Below are 23,941 nucleotides of genomic sequence, written 5' to 3'. Positions count from 1 at the left end.
ATTCTTAGCACCATTCTACATCCCATAGGGTTTAGTTTTGTTTTGTTTTTTAAAGCAAACCTCCAGTTATCCATAATAAAATAAGTCGTCAAAAGAATACTGTAGATCGTAACTAACCCCAGCCCTTGGATTTAAATCTGGGTTTCTTTTCTTTTCTTTTTTCTTTTTATGTCAAAGCTTTTCAAAAACAATTGTGTAAGAAACTGGAGAGATGGCTCAGTGGTTAAGAGCACTTGTTGCTCTTGCAGAGGACCTGAGTTTGATTCCAGGCACCCACATGGTGGCTCTAAAACATCTGAAACTGCAGTTCCAAAGGATTTGACACCATCTTCTGACCTCTGTTGGCACTAGACACACACACACACACACACACACACACACACACACACAGAGAGAGAGAGAGAGAGAGAGAGAGAGAGAGAGAGAGAGAGAGAGACTCTGAGATGAAGTCTCATGAGTCCCAGGCTATTTTCAAACTTGCTAAGCTTTTCATATAGCCAAGGGTTACTCACTACCATGCCTGACTCTATGAACTATCCATTTATAGCAGATGCCTGGATAATGTGGGCATATACCCAAAAGATGCTCCAACATAGATCAAGGACACATGCTCCACTATGTTCATAGCAGCCTTATTTATAATAGCAGAAGCTGGAAAGAACCCAGATGCCCTTCAACAGAGGAATGGATACAGAAAAGGTAGTACATTTACACAATAGAGTACTACTCTGCTATCAAAAACAGTGACTTTATGAAATTCATAGGCAAATGGATGGGACTAGAAAATATCATCCTGAGTGAGGAAACCCAGTCACAAAAGAACACACATGGTATGTACTCACTGATAAGTGGTTATTAGCCCAAAAGCTCGAATTGTCCAAGATACAATCCACAGACCACATGAAGCTCAAGTTGAAGGAAAATCAAAGTGTGAATGCTTCAGACCTTCTTAGAAGGGGGAACAAAAATACTCACAGGAGGAAATATGGAGACAAAGTGTGGAGCAGAGACTGAAGGAAAGGCCATCCAGATACTGCCCCGCCTGGGAATCTATCCTATATACAGACACCAAACCCAGACAATATTGTTGATACCAATAAGTGCATGCTGACAGGAGCCTGATATAACTGTCTCCTGAGAGGCTCTGCCAAAGACTGACAAATACAGAGGCAGATGCTCGCAGCCAACCATTGAACTGAGAATGGGCTGATGGAACTGAAGGGATTTGCAACCCCATAAGAAGGACACTGATATCAACCAACCAACCCCCTCCCCACCCAAACCCCGAGCTCCCAGGGACTAAACCACTATCCCAAGAGTATACAGGGATGAACCTATCAGTCTCCAGTCGCATATGTAGCAGAGGATGGCATCAATGAGAGGAGAGGCCCTTGATTGTGTCAATGCTAGATGACCCAGTGTAGGGGAATGTCAGGGCAGGGAGGTGGGAAGGAGTGGGTGGGTGAGCGAGGGAGCACCCTCATAGAAGCAGGCAGTGGGGGTGGGATAGCAGGTCTCTGGAGGGGAAACCAGGAAAGAGGACAACATTTAAAATGTAAACCAATAAAAGAAAAAAATGGGGGAAAAAAAGACTCATACTAAATTAGAAGATGTGATCAGATTTCGGAAACAGGAAGTTTACTTCCTCATCTTTTAAGTAAGAGAGACTTAAGATTATAAGTTATCAATCACTTATAAGCCTTCTCTAGTGTCTGGGCCAAGTAGAGAATACATTCTGAACTGGGGTGGGAATCCTTGGTACCAAGAACTCTCTACTTTTAATTTGCATAAGCTCAAGGAGGAGAGGGTGATCAACTAAATAGAAGGATGCGGGTAAGACCACATTTTACAGCTAATTGGTTGAAAAGTCAGGACCAAACCTAGGCACTTCCTTTCCATAATTTCATGCTTTCCTACTGTATCCATCTTAGAATGACTTTAATTAAATTTTAAGAAATAGTTAGATTACAACACAGAAGTGATCATTCCTCATTTATTCATTTTTCATCAAATATCAGCTGTTTTTTCTTTTTCATGCCGGGCAAGGAGAAGAGGAGGGTGTGTTCTTGTGTCTGTGGCAGCCCAAGGCCAGAGCCCTTCTGTGTTTGTGGCTAAGTGGCCACTTCAGCACCACATTGTACAGTTAGCCTTGCGAATGGCTTCAATCTGATCGCTAGAAGAGGTCCAGAACTCCTTGGTTGCCTTCAAACTAGCATCTTTCTTGTACTTTCCCTAAGGCCTGAAGTCATTCTGTTTCAGGTGGCATGACCTGTGTCATTGCCAGTTTGTCCTACAGACTCTGTGAGAGAAGAACTACAGTTGAGTAGGATCCAGAACCACACAGTGCCTCATGACAGTTGCTCTCTGTTTACAGGATACATGAGCTGGCATTACTATGTGACCATGCCAATGCCTGCCTCTACCTTCACAATTGCAGTGGGGTGCTGGACAGAAATGAAGCCCAAGACATCCCCATTAGATGATCTGACTGAGCACACCCTCCCCCTCCGACCATCAGACGCTGACTTCAGGTTTGTGTTTGGGAATTCGCTGACTTCACTCTAAGGCTGTGTCATTTCTGCTGAGAACCTGAGCCAGTTTGGACCTTGTCAGAACACGAAAAGGCCTACTGGGAGAAGGAAGGTCGGGAGAAAGAAATATGGGCTCATGAGAAAAGAGAAGAAAGCAGGTGGATGTGAAATCTTCTGTGATGTCAGGAGAAGCATTTCTACATGCTTGCTTAAATTAAAAAGCTTCAGATTGAACTGTCTCCCTCCTACCCTTTAGAAGTTGGTCATAGTGTCTAGTCAAAAAATTGGCTTAATGAAGTGCAGGTGCACACTCAAAGAAAGATGCAGTAAAGACTCGTCCAGTTGACCTGAGGAGGGCACTGAGCATTTTGGCCCAGTGATGGCTGTTAGTAGTATGTTGTGGGGCAACCTCTTCAGTGGTGCTCAGTGGCCTCAGGGAGCACCAGCAACAAGAAAACTCACATAGTTCTTGGCTTAAGGGAGTCCTGCTGAGTCAAGGCCTGTTAACTTCTTTCTCTGCTTTTTCAATGGAGAGAAAATCAGCTTTAGGTTTTTAGACATTGATATAGACTATTGCATAAAGAATCTAGAAGAATGGTCCAGATGTTTATTTGATCTTTGAAATAAGACTGAGTGACAGGGCTTTGTTGGTAGAGTCCTTACTTAGCAAGCATGAAGCCCTGGATTCCATCCCCAGCACCACATAAACAGGCGTGATGGCCTTGTCTCCTACACTTAAGAGGCAGAGAGGAAAGAAGTTAGATAGAACTTTGAATACGCTGAAAGTTCTAGCCAGCACGCTACGAGAAAAAGAAGCCGACTAAGTTAGCAGTCCAAACTGGTCTTTCTTTGCTATGTTGCTTGTATCCTCACCACGGAGACTATGGCAGTGTCCTCAGGAACTGATACCATGTGGTTTTTCTCTGACAGGCACACTTACTGCCTACATTATGTTATCTTGGCAGCATAGAGCTAATGTCCACTTTTTCTTAGTAACATGTCAGTTTTGGAGTGTCTTTCCTAAGGGTTCTACATTGTATAGTTCCAGAAAGATTAATAACTTTTACTTATATCCTGTAAAGGGAAGAGGGGAATTGTGGACAGAAGTGATACACACACTGCTTTCATGTGGGAATATTTAACTGTAAGTGACACTCTCTAGTATTCCCTTCCCTTGCTCTGGATCCACATGGTAGGCCTCATTTTGTAGTTATAAATGGCTCCAATTTCTGAATGAGGAAGGCAGCAGTCCTAAAGAGTAACTTTGACTTGGTTTGAGGAAGAAATGAACCGTCTTGTGGTAGAGCACTGATAGATATGCTACAAAGTTTGTGACTGTTGTGTGTCCTAACTGATCCTGAACCCACACAGAAGCTACTGGTTGTCAGCAGGCAGTGTCTGGGGTTCATTTAGTCCTGAGGAGAGACCTATAAGGTGTGTTGGCTCTGTTACTTTTGGTTATAAATGAGGATAAAGAGGCTTAGACAATAATTTGTTTATTTTCCTACCTACCGAGGAACACTACTTGTATTCATTTTTACCAGGTCTAATCTCTAAATAGGTGACTTAGAGTCTCTCCTAGAGATATTTCAAATCTAATCTCTAGAGAGATGACTTAGAATCTTTTCTAGAGATGTTGCAGGTGTAATCTCTAGAGAAGTGACTTAGAGTCTTTCCTAGAGATATTTAAAACCTGAATATAAGAACGGAGCAATCTCAGAAGGTATCTTGGAGCTATCTTCTTACTTGGAGTCACCACCATGACCCAGATATTGATACTAACTGGAGAGTATCCTCAGAACAACAGAAGTTCAGGGACAGGGAGATGGTTCATTGTAAATACTCTTGCTGTCAGACCTGAAAGCCTGAATTCAATCCCCAGAACCCACATTTTAGAAGAAGAGAGCCAAGTCTCGAAAGTTATTCTCTGACCTCTGCATGAACTCCTTGTTGTCATACACATACACTAAATGTAATTTTTGAAGAAGCAAAAAAAAGACAAAACACAGGGGCCCTTGAACCTGAGGATGCCAGCCTACAGCAGCTTTGCAGAGTCACACTCTTTTTTTTTTTTTTTTTTTTTTTTTTTTTTTTTTTTTGGGTATAGTGAAGACTTTGTTTGTGGGTTCTTAATGGTGGAGAAGTTCACCTACACTCTTAGGGCTCATTGATCTGTAGGAGATGAAGACCAAGAGATTAGGTAGGGTTGGGCCCTTCTGCTCAGAATAATTGGAATCCCTTTTCATTTGTCTCTGCCATTGTGAACAGAAGAGAGCATGGCTGGGTCAGATGGGAGAACCGGGGACCAAGAACCTGAGAAACCTCCTTTAGGGGCTAGGAAAGGTGAGCTCTGTTCTTCTTCTGCCCTTGTGTGCTAGGAACAAGTTGAAGAGCATGCAGAAGGAAATGATGACAAAGATTTGGTCACCGACAAATTAAACTGAGAGAGTACATGAATGTCAGGTGTCCTAATACTTCCATGTCACTTACCAAACAGGTCAACTGCTGCTCTGATTAACAGAGGCCAGACAGCAGACTCCAGAAGATCCTTCTTGATAAGGGGGCCCAAAAAGGCCAGCTAATCAGGGGAGCTAGGGCAGGTCACATATCCTACTCCAAGAAATGTGTTATTTTGTGTAATGATGAGGGGATAGTGTTGTAGAATGCTCTCTTCATATGCCCTTCCATGACTGACAGTGCACACTTTCTTTTTGATTATCTGCATGCTTGTCCATCCAAAATGTACAGCTGATAAAGCAGCAGCTGAGTTCTCAACCTGCCCTAGAATCACATCTCATATGACCATCACTGGTAGTTAAGTGGTTGTTTATCCAGCACATCCCTGGCTCCATGGGCTGAGCAGCTCTGTTTTGCCACCCATGTTGGTGTGGCTGAGCAGCTCACATCTGATGATGCCTGCCTTGCTAGACTTCCTTCCCACCAACCTCACTCATGTCAACCTTACATTTACAGAAGCTTTACATACCATGGCTTTCACTTGCCTGAGTGTTCATCCAGTTTCCAGAACTTAGCCAAAGAATTGGTCACTGAATTTTGATCACCATTCAGATAAGCTAAATTAGCAAGGACAAAGAACTACTCCAGACCACCAGACTACTTAAGATGAACAATTTAGTAAACATACAGACTAAAAGCATTAGATAAACTGTCCAGTATGCATTAATTTTATTTAGTTCTAACCACAGAAGAGTATTGCATTACATTAAACCTCCCAGGCCTTCATTTGGGGTCATACAGCTTATGCTTGGCATGGAAGCTTGGCTATCCTTCAGTAGAACACATTGAAACTGATTGAAAGGGTTGGAAACTGGCATCATGTTAAAGACATTGAGATGACTCATTCTACAGAAAGAAAAACTTGGAGTAGGGAAAGTCTGTCTTGAGAGTAGTAAAAACTGAGGGAAGCCACCATGAATGGAAGAGAAAGAAGCTCCAGTTGCCTCTGGGTCTGTGCTAACTGTTGATTACACAATCCCTGGATCCCCTTAGCTGCTGCATGAATGGGGCCTTGAAGTGAATGGGCATAGTCATCTTTTGCATGAAGAAACTTTAGGAAGCATTTTAGTGTGTGATTGATTCCACTGTGGCCTGCTGGAATACTGCGTGCACACCTGATTCAGAATATTCTGTCATGCCACAGAGTTCTCTCCTATCCTCTCTAATCTGCCTCCTCTCTTCAGGCAGCCATACTATGAGACTGTGGTTGAGATAAGAGAGAAAGAGGCCCCAGATACTGAGGTCCTTGCCTTGGTCACAGCACAGCCAGTGAAGCCACGTTGCACTGGTCTTTACCTAAGACCTCACAAGTTGCACCCTCATACAGTTCTTCCTATGACTATCAAGAGCCTCATTGACGTCATTTGCCCACACCTTAATTGTTTTAAGTCCTAAGTTTTATGGAAAATGGTATTAAGTTATGCATCTCACAGTAATCATCCTCATTAGTTTGATGAGTGTTCATATAGGCCTGGAAAGAAAATGATTCATCTTTTCCCTTGAACAAACAGGCTTGTTTGATGTACATTGCTGCCTTTACTCTGTTCCCTCGCCTTTAGTTTTCTCAGGTGTAAGAGATAATCTCCTTCCATGGGAATAAGAAGTTTCTAGATACCATGTTTCCCTACATGGTGGCATCATGTTTAGACCTTAAACGTCTATTCTCTAGCTGTGTCCAGAGAGTCCTAGCTTTAGATAGCACGCTTTGAAGGCCCCCTCTTTTTTTCAGTTTGAGACGAGTTTTTTTCAGTCGTGACATGTAGCCCAAGCTGGCCTAGAACTGATGGAGTCCCGGCTGGTGTCAAATCCACAATACTCTTGTCCCACCCTCCTGAGTGCAGGAGTTCCAGGGATATTGGTCCATGCTATTGTCACACTTGGCTTCTGAAAGCTTTGGGGTGAGAGGTTTGAGGCATGATCTCATGGAGCCCAAACTTACCTTGAACTCCTGATTCTTGTCTCTACCTTTCAAGTGCTGGGGCTACAGGTGTATGGGCATATGCCATGGACACATGGTCAACTGCAGCTTGTAAAAGCTTTTCAGTAGAAAGTATATGAGCGTAAATTACCATAGGACATTGTTTTTCTGTGTAAATACATTTTTTAAAACCCCACAGAGGCTCACTAGGTTGGCCGTCTTTGCTCCTCGTCTTTAGGTGGATGTTGAATGCTTACAAGCAGACACTTTTGCTTTCTTTCCCAGAAGGTGATGTTATCAGTCCAGGACTTTGGCTTGAGCTCAGTGTTAGTAACTATATTCTTGCAGTCACTTCATTTTGGCAGTTTTTTGGATCTCATTTTTTTCCCCACCCCCATCTATAACCAGGTCTCACTGGGGCTGGTTATTCTTGAAGCATGATGGTGGAAGTTGAGGTTTGTTTACATAGCTGTGTGGATCTCCTGATCACAGGCTTTGGATGGGTGGAAGATACTTCATAAACCTAAAGACGCATTATTGTTGCAACCTGCCCAAATTGAGGCAGGCAAGCACTTAGAGATTCTTCAGTATCCGTGGTGAATCATAGCAGCACCCACAGCTAGAATTATAATCTGCAATTTAAGGTTACAGGGTTTTTCCATTGTGTCTGAATAGAGGGCATGTTAACAGATGAAAAATAGAATTCTCTTTGATGTTGGAGTCTTTAGATATATAAGTTCTCTTGGGGCTTGTGAGTCAGGCTCTAGGAATTTTCTTTTAGTTCCGCCTTTGCCTTTCAGGGAGTAACATGTCAGATGGGGCTAACTGGACTCTGCTCTGCTTCCTTAGAAGGTTGATTTCATTAAATTTATTCTGAAAGTGTATTAGAAAGGTACCAGAGACATAGCTCAGGTGGTAGAATACTTGCCTAGCATTCGGGAAGCCCTGGGTTCAATTCCTGGCACTATATAAACCAGGCATATCCCAGTAATCCCAGCATATAGGAGGTAGAGAAAAGATGATCAGGAGTTCAAGGCCATTCTCATCTACATGGTGAGTTTGAGACCAGCCTGGGATGCATGTGACCCTGTCTTCAAAGCCCAAAAAGATATTGAAAAAGTGCTCTCCGAAGTGCCAGCCTCTGTTACCTCACCTCTGTTCCCAGACCTCAGTTACAGTTGATACCTGTAACTGTTATTGGTTCATTGTCCTGCCTCACATCATGTCACTTACTCTAGGACTTTCCAGAATGGAATCTTTAATTTAAGGATCAGAAGCTGAAGGGTAGCCTCAGCTATATCATGAGTTCAAAGCTAGCCGGGCTCCCTGAGATCCCAATGAAAAGTTAATAAATAAAATGGCTATTGCATCTCTCCCTCTCTAAAACAGTCAGTCACTTAAATAGCTCCTCTATGATAGTATTTGAGATCACATTACTAAAGGTTGAATGTGCTTTAATCTGGGTGGGAGGTTGTTTTATTGTTTCAAATCTTGCCTACCCCTAAACCCTATAATTCTGAAATAAGATCATTACTTTCATAAACTTAGGGACCGAAGCCACTCAGTCCCTTCATGCACATCAATAAGTATTTGACCTATAATTTTCACTGCTGCTCAAAAGCAGACAAGTCAATAATTGAAATGAACCACCTTTGTTAATAATCCTGTTTGAGCCACTGTCTTCTTTTGCATTGCCCAGGTATGGTGACACCTGCAGTCATATGGAATACCCCTGCCGGTTCCAGAGTGCGTCTGCTGCCACCCAGAACATCATTCCTTATCGAGTGTTTGCCCCAGTGTGCCTTGAGGGTGCCTGCCAAGAGGCCCTGCTGTGGCTGATCCCCTCTTGCCTCTCAGCCGCACACTCTGTCCTGGGAACACACCCTTTCTCCAGGCTGGACATACTTATTGTCCCCACCAACTTCCCAAGTCTGGGAATGGCCAGGTATGCTGCTCGGCGTGGCATGTGGGACGTGCTTCAGAAGTCTCAGAACTAATGGGGGTGTTTGTTAAACTCCTTCCCACTTCCATTTGCTTTGGATAGGAGTTCCTTGTTCCCTCCTGGATATCTTACTCCTAGCTTCAGGGGATAGTTTTCAAGATTGCTCAGATGTTAGCTTGGGTGATGAGAACTTACTGCTAATGAGTCCAAGGTCATGGCATCAGACTCTGAGCACAGTAACAAAACCTGGTCCCAGGGCCACAGCTGTTCACCTAATCCTGACCAGCTGCCTCATCCATTCTCACCATTGGTCACAAGGCTACAACTTGAGAGCCCCATGTCAGAGCATGAATCCATCCACACTGCTGGAAAACAGCTAAAAGCAGATGGCTTACCATGGGGGAGGGACATAACAACTTGTTCCAATTTTTAATACAGTAAATGAATTATTTTTACTGTGCTTCCATCTGATTCTGACAAAAAATTAGCAACTTACTAGCTGACCCTTTGCCGTGTGTTAATTACAGCCACACCCATCAACCCCACTGTCTGTTCACACAGTGATGGGAAAGCAGCTCTGTCCCACAGAGGGAAGATGGCGGGTGAACCTTGACTAGGCTTCTGTTTGCAAAGCCTAATCACTAACAGGGCTGTGCTTGACTAGGGTGGGAAAGCCAGCTCATCAGACATGTGGCTTTGAGTTTTTCCCTATTAGTCAAGGAAATTCTTGCTGCCAATTAATTTCCATGCTTTTGAACAGCTGTCATTTGTGGTGTTTTCCCAAAAAAACTGTACACATTCTTGGTAAAACCCTTGAGTAGAAAAGAACTGTCCAGAACATTTGCTTTTGATCTTTCCTACACACACACACACACACACACACACACACACACACACACACATACACACAGAAACACACACATGTGCACACACACTATACATACACACATCCCACATCACATTTTTTAAGGGATATCTGGCTTGCTATAATCCTTGAGGAGGTCTCCAAAAAATTGTTTAGACTGATTTTTATCCTGTATTTATAAAGATAATGGGAATGTAAAAACTAGGATAATTATATATATGTGGTTGCATGCATCATATAATTGTCTTGATGTCTATATATAGTTTGTCTTAACAAGGAGACTCCTTTGGTTCCTTTGAAGAGTCTCCTGGGCTTAATTTAAGCAGTTATTGGTGAGGAAAGGGTCATTCATTAAGTGTTTCTCATTTGTATCAGTTCTGAGGGGTCATTTGTTTGGGCACTTTATGAGCATTGTTTTCCAGGACATATTTGCTAACAATTCCATGTTTTAGCCTGGGGGGAACCAGAGGCCAAGTATTTTTCAAGCATAAAGCTTTTTGATACCTCCTTCTTGAGGCACAGTCTGCCAGAAGTAAAATGTGTTAACCTGTAGACCATTCTGAAAGCTTTTCCTTCTAAGTCTGTATGCTCAAGCAGGCAGATGGTAAGATTTCTGCTTTTTGAGATATTTAATATGGTTTAAATCTTCTTAATGCTGTATTTTTAAAATAATAAGCCTAAGTACTGAAGGCCAAATGCTGCTGTACACAAATGTCAAAACTGGGGTGGCAGCAACAACTTAGCAACCATGAGAGTACTATAAGACTTTAGGACTGGAGAACTGTACAGAGTTCTCAAATACATCCTCCACCCCTACCCTACCTTTCCTTATTAGTCAGGAAATAGTCTATTCTGGTTAAGTTGCTTCCTGTACTTTGCTTCTGTTCTTTGCAGTTGAACTGTGGAAGGTCGATTGTGGAGTTGTGTACTCCTCGTTGGGGTGCAGAATTAGGGTGGGCTTTTGTTTCTTCAAACTCTGACTTAAATTGATTCCACTTGCTGGACTTGACCCTACAGATCCCAACACTTGAGCTATATGTAGCTGAATGCCTAGGTGATTCAACCAGGTACCGGGGCCCTACTGCTTTATCTATGCTAAAGGCTCTGCTGGAGCAAGGATGGCAGGCATGGAGGTCAACTCTGTGCCCCAAACAGAGATAGGGAGACTCTCAAATCCATGAGGTCTCATCATGAGAAACCCACACTCACCGTGTCCTGATTATTATACTGTGCTGGAGAATCAGAGGCCTTCTTGGTAAATTATCTGACTCTTTCCTGAGTCCCTGGTTTATAAACATGTAGCAGGATCATAAATTCCATAGCTCTGGGCTTCTTTAGCAATTAGCTTTTAATTATAATGAGTACCATTTTAGTATTCCACTTTGGCAAACGGCAGTCAGCATCTCCAAGTGAACAAAAACAGGCAAGTCATTAACTGTGTTAAAGGATTTAAAAATGTTTGGACAATACACAATGTTTTAAACATTATTTATCATGGCTTGAATGAGAATCCTTAACACTCTTTTTTTGGGGGGTTCTGCTTTTGAGCCAAATATGGGACTCCAGTGACCTGAGAAAAACACATTTTTTTACAACTTTGAAAGCTTCACAATCTTGGCCCAGTCCTGTCCTTTCTCACTGTTCAAAAGGAAAGGCGCTTTCATGCACTTTCACTCTCCTCTGACTACCAGCTTGCACTTGGTCTTCTGTGGCCCACCCCATCCTGTCTTTCACTCATTTGGGATATGTGGACTTTCTGGGTTTGTTTCATGTCATGAACATGGCGTCTGCATGTTTTGGAGTAATGTGGTGCATTCATAAAGTACATTTTAAGTAAGTTTCTCGTGTACAGAAAGCTCTCTATCCTGCTGCTGATTTTCATTATGACCTCGTGTACTCTCATGTCTCAAGTTGAGTTGGAGCAGCCAGCCTACCTTCCTCTCACTGAGAAATTAATGCAAAGGACACTCTATACTTCTGGTCACACTCCACACCTTGCTGTAGTGTCCATAGTGTCAGTGGAATGAAAGCCTGGAGCTAGATTTATGAGCATTGCTTAAGATAAACACCCGGGTCCTACCTCTCTCCATGATTAGTTTGCTATTTGTCTCTCAGCAGATCACAATTATGTCCTGGTCATTTTCTTGTCTTTCATAGTTCAGTTATGCGTCACAAAGCAGAGTTAGGCTGGCAAGACTACCTTGCTGTATCCAGGTACCCCACTCCCAACTCCATATTGAATTTTAAGAATTCTGCAAACTATCTCAGTGCCATGGCTTTGTTTCATGCCATCAAAAGCCATGTGGCTCTGCATTTCAACTGAACTGTTCACATTAATCCGGCCCCTGTCCAGCTGGGGGAAGTGGAGGTAGTGTGGCTGGCTGAGGTGGCCAGCAGACTGACCTCCTTGCTGCTGGCTCCACACCAGGTTGTGTGTAGCTGTCTGCTCAGTCTCTCTGTGTTTCCGTCAAGCACGCTGTCTGCGGGCAGCACTTAAACTGCAGAACCTGCAAGGGCAAGTGCGGTTGATGAGATCTCCATTCTCCAGGGAACACACATTCCAGTCTGGGAGAAAAACAGAACACACAAAAGTAAAAAATCAGACACTGCAGGGTAGAGAGGGTGGCTTTGTTAGGGTGGGCTCAGGTCAGCCACATGAGGATAAGCACAGACACTGAGATATGGGACAGCCACAGTAACCAGCTTTGTCCTAGGATCATGGGTGCTGTGCTGTCTCATGACCTGCTAGCCCCAGGGCTTAGCAATGCTGTTCTTGAGCAGAACTCCACTGATAGAACTAGCACAACACCTGACACCTAGACTGGACTCTACCCGGGTGCCAAGGAAGAAAGATGACCCCAAGCCACATTGTCCTTACCTGCTGGCTATTGTGTGGTTCCTTGCTCACACAGTAGGGCACAGGAAGGGGAGCTGGGTGTAAATGTTTGCTTGTCTAAGTTTTTACAGATTTTTTTTTCTTATTGAATAAAAATAATGTTGACAAAGAGTTTAGAGAAATAATTACTCAAATATCCTCAGTGCTCTTGGTGGAGAAATACCGTAAAGCCCCTTATTAAGACAACTTGTTTGGGTTGTGCAATGGACGATGTCTGCGTCTTATCCCAGCTCCTGACTCTGCATGGAGTTTCCTAAGGACCTCAACTACAAAAGGCATCCTGTGCACACAAGCCCGGGAGTGACTGGAGCCAGGTTGCCCCACCCCTCTCCTGGAGTTAGACAGGGTGTGGTCTTGTTTGTTCTTATCTCCCAGCCACTGCGTAATAGAATGAGCAAAGCACAACAGGCCGCTACAAAGGGCCTGCTGTGCTCAGCCTCTGACTGCTGCTTTCTGCCAGCGAGGAAGCAGTCGTGAGTTTCTGTCATTATCTCAAGTGGTAAGGTTTCACGGCTTTGGAAGTCTCTCTCTCTCTCTCTCTCTCTCTCTCTCTCTCTCTCTCTCTCTCTCTCTCTCTCTCTTCTCTTTCTTTTGCTAACTTACACTTAAGTCTTTAATTCCCTAAGCCCCCTCCTTTAAATGCGAGGGTTGTGCCCACAGTGGTTCTTCTCTAGGGAACGGGGGTCCTAAGACAAGTCAGTGTGTGTTCACTCCTGTGTCTGCCCACGCTTCACTCTCCTGCTTTCTCTTACAAGCTCCATATTTGGGGTTTGCATATATATATATATATATATATATATATATATATATATATATATATAGAGAGAGAGAGAGAGAGAGAGAGAGAGAGAGCGCTCCTGCCCTTCAATTGTTTCTCAGATTTTAAATACAATCGCAAATGTTTTCCTGGGTCGTTTCTTTAAAAACCCAAACATTTGAATGAACACTCCTGTACCTTGTTCCTTTTGCAGGGGTGGGTGAGATGACAAGCAGCTCATACCTTCCTTTTCTGCCCCTGGAAAAGTTTGTTTTTTTTGCAAGCTTGCTGGGGCTGCTCACTGAGCAGTGACCCTCTGAGGGCAGCAGGTGGGCGGTGCCCCATGGCTGCTTTGTTGCAGACACTTCACTTTATTCTGGTTCTATGAGGGACTTACCTGGTTTGCTTCTCTTCTTACAGGAGGGCCTTCTCCTAACTTGTTCTGCTTTTCATTTTTCTTTCCTAAAGCAGTAACTGTTATTCACAAAGTGCTGGTTTTGTGGGGCTTAGAAAGCCCTGGCTACAATGGTTTTGCTGGTCATAGACAGGAAGACCTTGGCTTTTTCACTCAGAAGCCTTCTCTGCAAGAGATTTTCATATTAAAATTGTAAACGTAAAATTAGTACAAAATCCAAATGTTTACTAATGAGTAGTAAGGAAATGCATCTTAGCATTTGCAGCGTATCATTTATTGAAGACTAATGTGCACATTAATGAGAGGGATGTGCCCGTGTGCTTTTACGTAAACAATTAAACCCTAGCTGAATATTTGACGCTGCAGGGTATAGTGCACCATCAGTGTTTTTCAAAACTGATTGATATTTTGACTTTAAAATTTTCAACATTCAGAAGGCTGTTTCAAACAAATATGGTAGGAGTATTTTACAGCCAGCTAAAAAATTGTTAGAAATTCCGCCCTAATTCCAATTCATTTTATAATTTTTTTAATGAAACTCAAATCAGCAACTCAAGCATTCCCAAAGTCAAACATTCGAACAAAAGACAATCAACCCAAAGATACACTGATCTCACACTTGCATGCTGAGGCACGATGTAGGAAGTGTAAGTACCTGCTTCCTGTGAGTAAGCCTTTGTTTCCATGAAAGCAGAAAACCTTGTGTGCCCAGTGAAAACCCCACGGTGGTAACATTCAGCAGCTGCAAGTCTGTGACAAGTGTTTGGAGCTGCAAGAAGTGCAAAGTGTTGTGTGTGCTATGAACTTAGGATGCAGTGCTGGCAACTGCTGCCAGAAACATGTTCAAGTCAACAAACATTTGCACACCCACCCCTCAACTCAGTTACAGTTTAAGAAACTGTGGTCTCCAAAGTCATCAGTTTGTATTAAGTTGTGCAGGGACTGAGAGTTCGGAGCTCAGACACTGGGGAGACTTGTCTAACTGTCTGGGGTTGAGGGCACTGCTCTCAGGGAAGGTGATGTGGATTGTGGCTCAGAATCAACTGGCTCTGCCGTATGAGTGTGCAGAGCCAACTTCTCCATCGAGGGACACTCAGAGCAAACGCTTGGCCTCTGCTTGTCTAGAGTCTTCCCATCACAGAGCAGCTGTGCTGCTTGTCAGACCCACAAGTAGCATTTTATCGTCATCGGACCGTGACCTCTCACCCTCTGGATGATTGCACTTAAGTGTTTCCTTTTCTTTGAACTGTTCACACACACATAGACTGACAGAACTGCTGGAGCCATCCTTCAAGAGAACTTGCCAGGCCTTTGAAAGGCCTGCAGCAATCATTCTCTACCTGTGTTTGTAATCATCTTTCTCTTTTGATGTCATCGTAGGCAGCTAATCTCTTCCAGTCCTGCACCCTGATGTGGCTAGTTGCCACCAGCTTATGATTCTTCTCTTGGAGGGAAAGCCAAGCCCACTTCACTGCTAAGCCCACTGCTGTGTTCTCTGGCTACAGAGCCATGGAAGGCAAGGGATAAGATAACATTTGAAGGTTGACCATTTCAGGGTCTTATTTCTGAAACCATTACAGAGAAAGCTGCTGGGTTCTACATAATGTTATAAGCATGTTAGTTCCTTACTAGGGAGAATACTAGCTCTAGGAATAGTCCTTAATCACAATGCATGAAGGGCTCTCCTGGGAGGGACCTATGTATGGAGTGTATATAGCCTTGTGCCCTTAACTCATCCTAAAATGCAATTGAACACATTGAATAAAGGGCCAAAGATACAAGGAAATTACTCTCAAAACTGTATTCCTTTGGGGGCTGAAGATGTATCTGTTTGCAGAGTGCTTGTCTAGCATGCCCGAAACCCTGGGTTCAATCTTGAGCATAAAATCGGATGTGAGGCCACATACCCATATTTCCAGTTTATGGAGGCAAGAGGATCAGAAACTCAGGGTCATCTTTTAGCTTATAGTCTTCAAAGACCTTCTTTTAACGATGGTTCTTAAACACTTTAACTTCCCTTCTAGCCCACCACCCACCAGAGGTAGTGAAAAAGAAAGGATATTAGAATACAGGGGAAGTGGACCGGTTTAGAAATTGTTCTTTGGAGCAAATCCCATCTGCTTTGTCAAGAAGTCAGCAGTTCAGTTCACAGGAGTCAGCAGTGGCAGCTCGATCCACTCTCAAACACTTCATGGGTACACCAGCAGTCCAGTTCAGTAGTGTCAGGATAGCAGTAGCAGTGGCAGTGGCACGACCTAGCAGGAAGAGCTATCCAGGCCTCAGCCTAATCATTAGGAGAGATTAGGACCAGCAGGGACACCAGGAGAAGTTCTCTACTGTGCCTCTCTGAACCAAGTGACGATCAGCAAAGATGAGAGACCAAGAAGCATTTGTAAAGCTAGATATACAAGCAAGCCAAGCCAAGCCCCTGTCACTGTTCGTTGAGTCCTATTTTTTCTCCCTCCAAAAGATCACATGTCCTCCATGGGTCTTGTCTCACCATGTGTCTTGCCTCAGTATGTGAGTCTGTCTTATCAAAGCTCCACATGAGTCTACATCAGATGACATCATTCTGCCAATTCCAGGGCAAGAAGCCGCCAGCACACCACTAGACGTTTTTTGGTATGTCTCTCCTTATGGAGTCTCAACAAAGATGATGAATAAGCAACGGAAAGGCATACCGATACCATCCAGCGTCATCTGCCATCTGTTGGGTCCTTCTTAACATCATTTGTCCTTTCACATGTTTGCTTTAGTGAAACATCCTAGAAGTTCCTACTTCAGTTGTCTCTGGTTACATAATGACGACGGGCTAGCCTAGGCCCCACAAGACCCTGTCTTGAAATAAAGAAATACTATTTTCACAAAAACCTGAATGTTGTGTGGGATGTGAGAGTTCAATGTTAAAATGAATCACAATTTAACTTCAGAGTGAAGTTCAAAGTAGGACACCTTCTGCTTCTTGGTAAGTACCCATGTTCACTTACTGTCTTTCTCTGTCTCTGTCTCTGTCTCTGTCTCTGACTCTCTTCTCTTCTCTTCTCTTCTCTTCTCTTCTCTTCTCTTCTCTTCTCTTCTCCTCTCCTCCTGTAATTGTCCATGACTACTTTCTGCTGACATTGGGGTGCAGTTTTGGAGTGTAGGCAAAAAGCTGGAATGCCAACTAAGTCCGGGAAGAGCTGGGTTGTTTCTCTGCTGTCCAGATTGTGAGACCGTCTTAGGGTAGGAGTGTATAGGCCCAGTTGAAGAAGTTTGTGAGGTTGGGCCAGAGTACCTGTCAGTAACTGTGTTGAACCTTTCCTGGGTGCAGGTTCTGAGAGAACACCTGGGTAGGAGCAGAAGATAGGAGTTTAGGGAGGAAATCTTTTGGGTGTATATGATGGTTTGTATATGCTTAGCTCAGGAAGTGGCACTATTAGGAGGTGTGACTTTGTTGAAGTAGGTGTGTCACTGTGAGTGTGGACTTTAAGACCCTTGTCCTAGCTTCCTAGAAGCTAGTCTTCTGTCTGCCTTTGGATGAAGATGTAGAACTTTCAGTTTCTCTTGCACCATGCCTGCCTGGATGCTGCCATGCTCCTACCTTGACGATAATGGACTGAACCTCTGAACTTGTAAGCCAGCCCCAATTAAATGTTGTCCTTATAAGAGTTGCCTTGGTCATTGTGTCTGTTCATAGCAACAAAACCCTAACTAAGATAGTGTACATTTAAAATTTTTAGGCCTATGGTCTTGGGAGTTGGAGAAGGGGGTGGGAGGTCCTAGAGAAAGGGAAATCGATTCCATTCTCAGGAATAGGCAATGAGGAATGGGGGAGGAGTGGTTGTTAATTGACAATACTTATCTTGAGTCCATTTGATCAGTGAGAGGTGGATTTGAGTAGATTCCCTAAAGCTTACAAGAATCCTCTTAAGTTTACAAAAAGATAAATCCTTTATAACTTGTATTTATCTACCTCAGAATATCTTCCTAGGCCTTTAAACACTTTCTTAGGACCTTACATAAATTTTTCCTATCCAGTTATTTACCATGAGACACAAGTGAATGATCGCTGGGTTCAAACCCCTCAAAGACCTGGGAAGGATTTATCTAAATGTCCTATGTGTTGATTAAAATGGTAGACTTACCCATTACCAGTCAGTCACCTCACTAGGTTCCTTTGATGTCTATGGCTTCATTGGGGACACAGGTCCCAGAGCAGGACCAATCTTCAACTGCCAGGCCTGGCAAATCTGAGAGGCCTTCCTCTGGAGGAGGAACTTGGGAGACTGACCTGGCTTTGACTTGCACACATGAGGCATGTCCAGTGTCTGTCTGTCCACAGTTCAGGCTGGGCCTCCACAGCAGGTGGCGCAATAGAGCAGTCTCTCTCAGTAGTCAGGGTGGAGCCCATTCTTATTGTGTCTATATCTCCTGGAGAACTTGAGGTGTCACTGCTAGGATTTGGGAGTCTCTGTCATTTTAAGTATCTTAAGTTTAAGAATTTTTTTTGAAAAATTTTTTAAAGATTCATTTATTTATTCATTTATTATATATAAGTACACTGTAGCTGTCTTCAGAAACCAGAAGAGGGCATCAGATTGCATTACAGATGGTTGTGAGCCACCATGTGGTTGCCGGGATTTGAACTCAGGATCTCTGGAAGAGCAGTCAGTGCTCTTAACCGCTGAGCCATCTCTGCAGTCCCTAAGTTTAAGATTTCAAATGCCATATTCAGCAGGTCTTTGACAGGTTTGAGGCCAGTACCTACTAAGCATATCTGGGTTAAACAATCTACGACTGTTTTTAGTTATCTGTTCTAAATGTACATCTAGGAAACATAAAGCAGGAGGCTAAATTAAAGGATATGATCATTTATAAGGTTACTGGCTATCAACTTAAATTTTTTTATTTATTGTAGCTTTTATGAGGCTAGAAACAAAAAATTTATGTTAACTTAAAAGTATGTTTTGGAGACCTGTGTCCCTGCTCATGTCAAGTGTTGTTGCCCTTAGGAAAGTTGGTAGTGAAGCTATAATTTGGCTCTCTTATCCCAAAATCAAGATGGTGACCAGTCACATGTTTATACTTTTGTCCTGTTGGTACAGCGGCAGATATAAAATGAACAGACTGGTCGTTCACTATCATCGTTGCAATCGACAATGTGGGTGCTGACACAGCCACTGATGCCACAGCTGCTGCAGTGGTCACACATGGACAGGCAAGAGGTGGGGGAGAACAGGACTGAGTGGCACCTGGAGCTCTGTGCTAAGAGTGGTTTAGGGAGAGCCCAGCTTCCAAAAAACTGGACATAGGGAGTTCAGACCAATTTGAATAAATTTTTGTTTTAAATTTGAATAAATTTTTGTTTTAAATCGCATAGCACCCATCTCAACATTATTGGATTGGCATCCCAATTCATAGTCTGAGATGAACGAACCATTTATGCTGGAATGGTGACCTCAGATAAGAGGTCTCTATATCAAAGGTTCCCCCAAAACAAAGACCAGGTATTTGTTTGGAATGGGGTTGTAAGGGTCCATAATTCACCGAATAATGATACCCCAGATTCATAGTATGTAAAAGCAAAGATGTTTTATTCTGTAGAAGTCCAGCATGCTGGGGTCTCCCATTCCAAGATGGAGATGCCCGAGTGAGCTTGCAGGACCAATTTAAAGCACATCAGGGTAATTCTGGGGAGGGGTAGGAAACCTCTATCGTTGGCTCTATCTCTAGGGACATTCTAGAACCACTGCTGGGTAAGTCTGGAAACTGCTGCTGAGGACGTCTGGAAACTGCTGCTGACCCATTTATTGTCCTTGCCTCAGTGAGGCCTGGTGGTGGGGCAGCTTCTGAGGCCTAAACTTGCCTGGACTTGCCCAGTTCTTGGAAACAGATTTGGGCCTAGTTTCCTAAACTGTCAATTTGAAGCCTGTCATGGAATCAGTCTGTCTCAGGGTTTACTCTGTTGTGGCTACAAATCATCAGAGAGAGAGGCCAAAGGGTCCTGGACCCAGATAGGCAGTAGCTGGTGATGGGTACCCACAGTCCAAAGAAATGATGCATACAGGGGCTGGGGGGGGTAGGGGGGTAGGGAGGTGGTCCCCATGTAGCCAGGAAAGACTGGGGCCATCGGGCTGGGGTCTTAACTTCTCCTGGGTTTTAGCACCATCTGGTAGGTTATTTCTCTGCTGAGGCAGGTTTATAAGGAAGCTGTACTCATGTGAATGGGTCCATTGACTCCAAGGACAGAGGCCAAGGAAGTCGCAATGGGGAAGAGGTAGGGAAGTAGAGGAGGGAGAGAAAAAGCAAAAGGGCACACAGAGAGAGAAGAGAAAAAAAAGAGAGAGAGAGAGGCCAAAATTATATAGGAAAGAGACTCTGGGAGAAGGGCAGCCCAGCCCCTAGATTGTGACGTTCAAGGTTGGGGGTAAGGTATGCCAGGTAAGGATTAATGATGCAGGGAGAACCTAGAAGCCAGGTCTATTTTGATATGCAAAATACCCACCTCAGTCCCTTGACCCAGGTCGGAACCAAACACCACCTACCTCTGCCTCTATGCTAGAATTAAAGGTGTGTGTCCCTGTGTCTGGCCCCTACCTGTACTCATTATAGAAGTAACTCCTTAGACTGGACAGGAAGACTAAACACAAAATCTGTAGTCATTGAAGAGACTAGATGTGCACTCCACCTTTCCCAGTTAGCTTGCTAAGAGTTACTCCTGCCCTCTTCACATTGTGAAATAGGAATCTTGAAACTCCATTCTAAGAGTTGGCTGCTCTAGGGCTAAGAGAAAGCTGCTCTTGTAGTCTTGGCAGCTAGGCCTTTGTCCCTGGAGGCTGCCTTACTGAACTGCGGTTGGTGGGCTTTAACCCTTGAGCCTGTTTCCTCTGTGAAGGCAGCCAAGAGTGTAGTTCGGAGTTTTTCATACTTGTGCAATTTGGGGATGACCTGCCCAAGCTGGTATTTGGGACAGGATGGATGAACAATGGCCAGAACACCTACCTGTCAGTGAACAAGTATGGTGAATGCTGGACAAGTTTTGCCTCAAGGAAATGTGAGCACACAAGCTTAAGTCAGAAGCTTTGAAACTTCAAGGAGACCAGTTTTGTGGAATGTAAGTAATTCCGAGGCAGGGATGGGGTGGGAGGAGGGGTTGCAAGTTAATCAGTTTAGGAAATACATGGATTCCACAGAGTCAAAAGGGAGTTCTTTACTAGAGATCGGTCAGGAAAGCCTTTAATATTCTTGTCATCTGATTTAATATCCTGATGCATCTGCCTGTCAAAGACACAGATTCCTTCTCCCCAGCTGAACAGTGTTACCCCACTATGGTGTTCAGGGTACACCTTTACTTTGTGGGACCATTGCAGACTAAAACCCGCTCTTTGAGAGATGATCCTATTCACAAATATCTAGGACTCCAATGTGTAGCCAGCTGTGGAATTCCATTTTTTTCTGTCTTTGGTGAGTGAGAACTTGGACATGTTGGGATACTTCACAGTCTCAAGGAAGCTATTTCAGCCATTTAGACCACTGAGCCACTGCATGTTGTAATACTGAGGAAATCGGACTCTTGGGGCTTTTAGTCCTATTAATAAAAAAAAAAAAAATCTAAGAATGGAATCAAGTGGAAGGACTATTTTATTAGAGTTTAAAAGGAAAACCCTCAGAACAGGCAAGCTGTATGCCTCTGCAGCTATGGAGAAGGGTGGGGAGAGAAGGGAAAGCCACGATGTCTGAGTTACTGCCACGGAGGTTGGCCACATGACAGAGAGGGAAGCTTCAGAGATTGATCATGGCACTCAAAGTACATGGAATGCATGCTTAGGTTCTGAAACAAAGAGATAGGAAAAGGAAGAGTTTTAATCCAAATTCAGAAAGGTTGACAGATCCAGTCAAACCTCATGGCTGCCTGGCTTGTGGGGGAAGGAGCATCCTGGGAAAGAAAAGTATCTCATTAAAGGAAAAGTTTTCTGCCTATCTCTTCAGCATGGCTTAGGGTGAGCCTGGCTTCCTAGGGTGGTCCCGTGGCCAGGTGACTGATCACACTAGCAGGAATACTAGGTCTCACCTGTCTCAGAGGGACTTGACCAGAAGGAGACTGCTTTAACTAGCCTTCATTGCAACTTTAACATTTCGAAGCCTCACACTTTCAATTTCCTGCTCTGTGCCTCCATACTTATTTAGGTAAAGTTGTACACATTTGTACAATTAATGTGGCTCATGTGTGTATGTGTGTGTGTGTGTGTGTGTGTGTGTGTGTGTGTGTGTGCGTGTGTGTGTTAAGGATATTACAAAGCACACACAAAAAAAGAAGCATTTGAAGAATGAGGAAAATAATCCTAAAAGTCAATCCTGTGGGTTTCTGCCTTTACCCAACAAAGTGATTTGTGCCCTGGAATTCCTACAGCTGCCTGGACCACTGTAGAGACCTGGAATGGGTTTGGAATGCACACTGCCTTTCTAGACTGGTTCTGAACCACAGAGTGGGGAACGTAGGAGTCGGGGTCAGGGGGATTTCTGCCAGGTAAGGACAACCCAGGAAGTTTTCTAGGATCTTCCCCACAACCTCATGGCCTACCATCTTCATTTATTTGGGAATCTCAATCTGAACGGAGTGAGTGGGCATGCTGGCCGAGAGGAGCTCCCTCAGAATGGTCCCTATTTGTCTGTTGCTCAGAAGTCCTTGTAAAGGGCCTGCATCCAGGTGCAGCTGAACACTCGGGTTTGATTTAGAATAGCCTGCAGTGGGTTTTAGAGCCTTAGTGCTTTTTTATTATATCTTAAAAAATATTTTGAACAGTGCTAAGGTAGGGCAATTCAATTTCGTTCAGCAATTTAACAGACACATTTTCTTTTTGATGAAGAGCTGGTTAGATCAGCAAGCTGGGATTTTCCTGTATTCATCAAAACCTGGGTTTCTTGGGCATCTGAATGTTAGGCCCTTAAGGAAGAGTTTCAGAAAGGATCCCTTACCCCCTGATGAACTGCGAAATAAACAGATCTCAAGCACAGGATTCCCACCTCTGCCCCAAGCATCTTAGTGTTAATCAGCATTTGCAAATGGATACCAGCAGTGACCTTCTTCCTTTAGCCAGCAATTTATGGCTAGGGACCCTTCCATTGGGTCCTGCAGAGTTGTGACTAAGTGGCCCCCTCTAGCCATCCCTGGGTCTTAGCCTTCTGGTGTCTCCTTTGCACAGTCATAAGTGGAGCATACATGTGTTTGAACAGTTGTCAGGCTTGTCCGCAGTTCAAACTGCTCTGGTTAAAACAAACAAACCAACAGAGAACCCTGGAAGGGGGCAGGGACTAGATGAAGACATTAACTTGTGCCTGCAGGTGGTAGTGTCTTGACCTTGACAGTCAGCTTGAAATGACCTGTCAAGCACCTTTGTGTGCTTTGGGGCACACCCATGTGGAAGATATTATGTCCCTAAGGTTTATGTACCACAGCAGGCAGGCATCATTTTCACTGGGTGGAGGGTTAGTACATGCATGGCAGGGCTCTCCTGAGAGGGGCCCTGTTACAGATGCTGTTTTCATCTCGTTTGGATTTCTCCCTTGGCCTTCCTTTTCCTTTGCCCTTCATGTCTATCAGACCCCACCCCTTACCCCCAGCCTATCCTGCTCTTCCTCCTTCTTGCTTTAAGCTACCTACTTCTTCCTGTCTTTGGTGCCTTTTTGCAAAGCTTTAAACAATCAAGGGTCCTACACTTAGCAGGTTTCTAGGTACCGCACGGAATTGGACCTAAACACTTTTGCCCGTGAGCCTGTTCCAGTAACTCTAGGTGGGAGGGCAGCCCCCTAGAGGTGGACACCTAAGTGATATCTGGGAGGCCTTTCAGGACTTGCCCTGACCCTTTCTTCGCGGTCTGGGGAGATTGCTTTACTTCTGTCTGGACTTCAGTGTTCTGAAACTGGAATCCTCCTTGTTCTGCTGGCAGCCATACCTGCTCAGGTAGGAAGTTAGGGAGATGAGAATGAGTGCACACATCAAGAAGCTCGTGGACTTCAGACTTGTGCCACCAGCACTTGGATTTTTCAGACTAGCTGCGGGTACAAAAGCTGACTCTGCTGGGAAGGGTGCCTCCTTAGTGTCCACATTCAAGGCCCTGCAC

General features: G+C 44.0%; 1 protein-coding gene across 3 annotated transcripts in view; it reads left to right on the top strand.

The window, feature by feature from the left end:
• Aopep (aminopeptidase O (putative)) overlaps nucleotides 1-23,941 on the top strand; it is a 307,096-nt gene that overhangs the window by 83,055 nt on the left and 200,100 nt on the right. For all 3 annotated transcript variants that reach the window (XM_032884277.1, XM_032884276.1, XM_032884275.1), the window contains exons 4-5: nucleotides 2,375-2,531; nucleotides 8,666-8,911. In XM_032884277.1, the coding sequence (XP_032740168.1) occupies nucleotides 2,375-2,531; nucleotides 8,666-8,911 (403 nt within the window). The remainder of the gene's footprint in view (nucleotides 1-2,374; nucleotides 2,532-8,665; nucleotides 8,912-23,941) is intronic.

This window comes from Rattus rattus, chromosome 14, assembly GCF_011064425.1.
Source record: "Rattus rattus isolate New Zealand chromosome 14, Rrattus_CSIRO_v1, whole genome shotgun sequence".
Lineage (NCBI taxonomy): Eukaryota > Metazoa > Chordata > Mammalia > Rodentia > Muridae > Rattus > Rattus rattus.
Note: the sequence above shows the minus strand (reverse complement) of the source record. Positions and strands in the feature narration are given on the sequence as shown.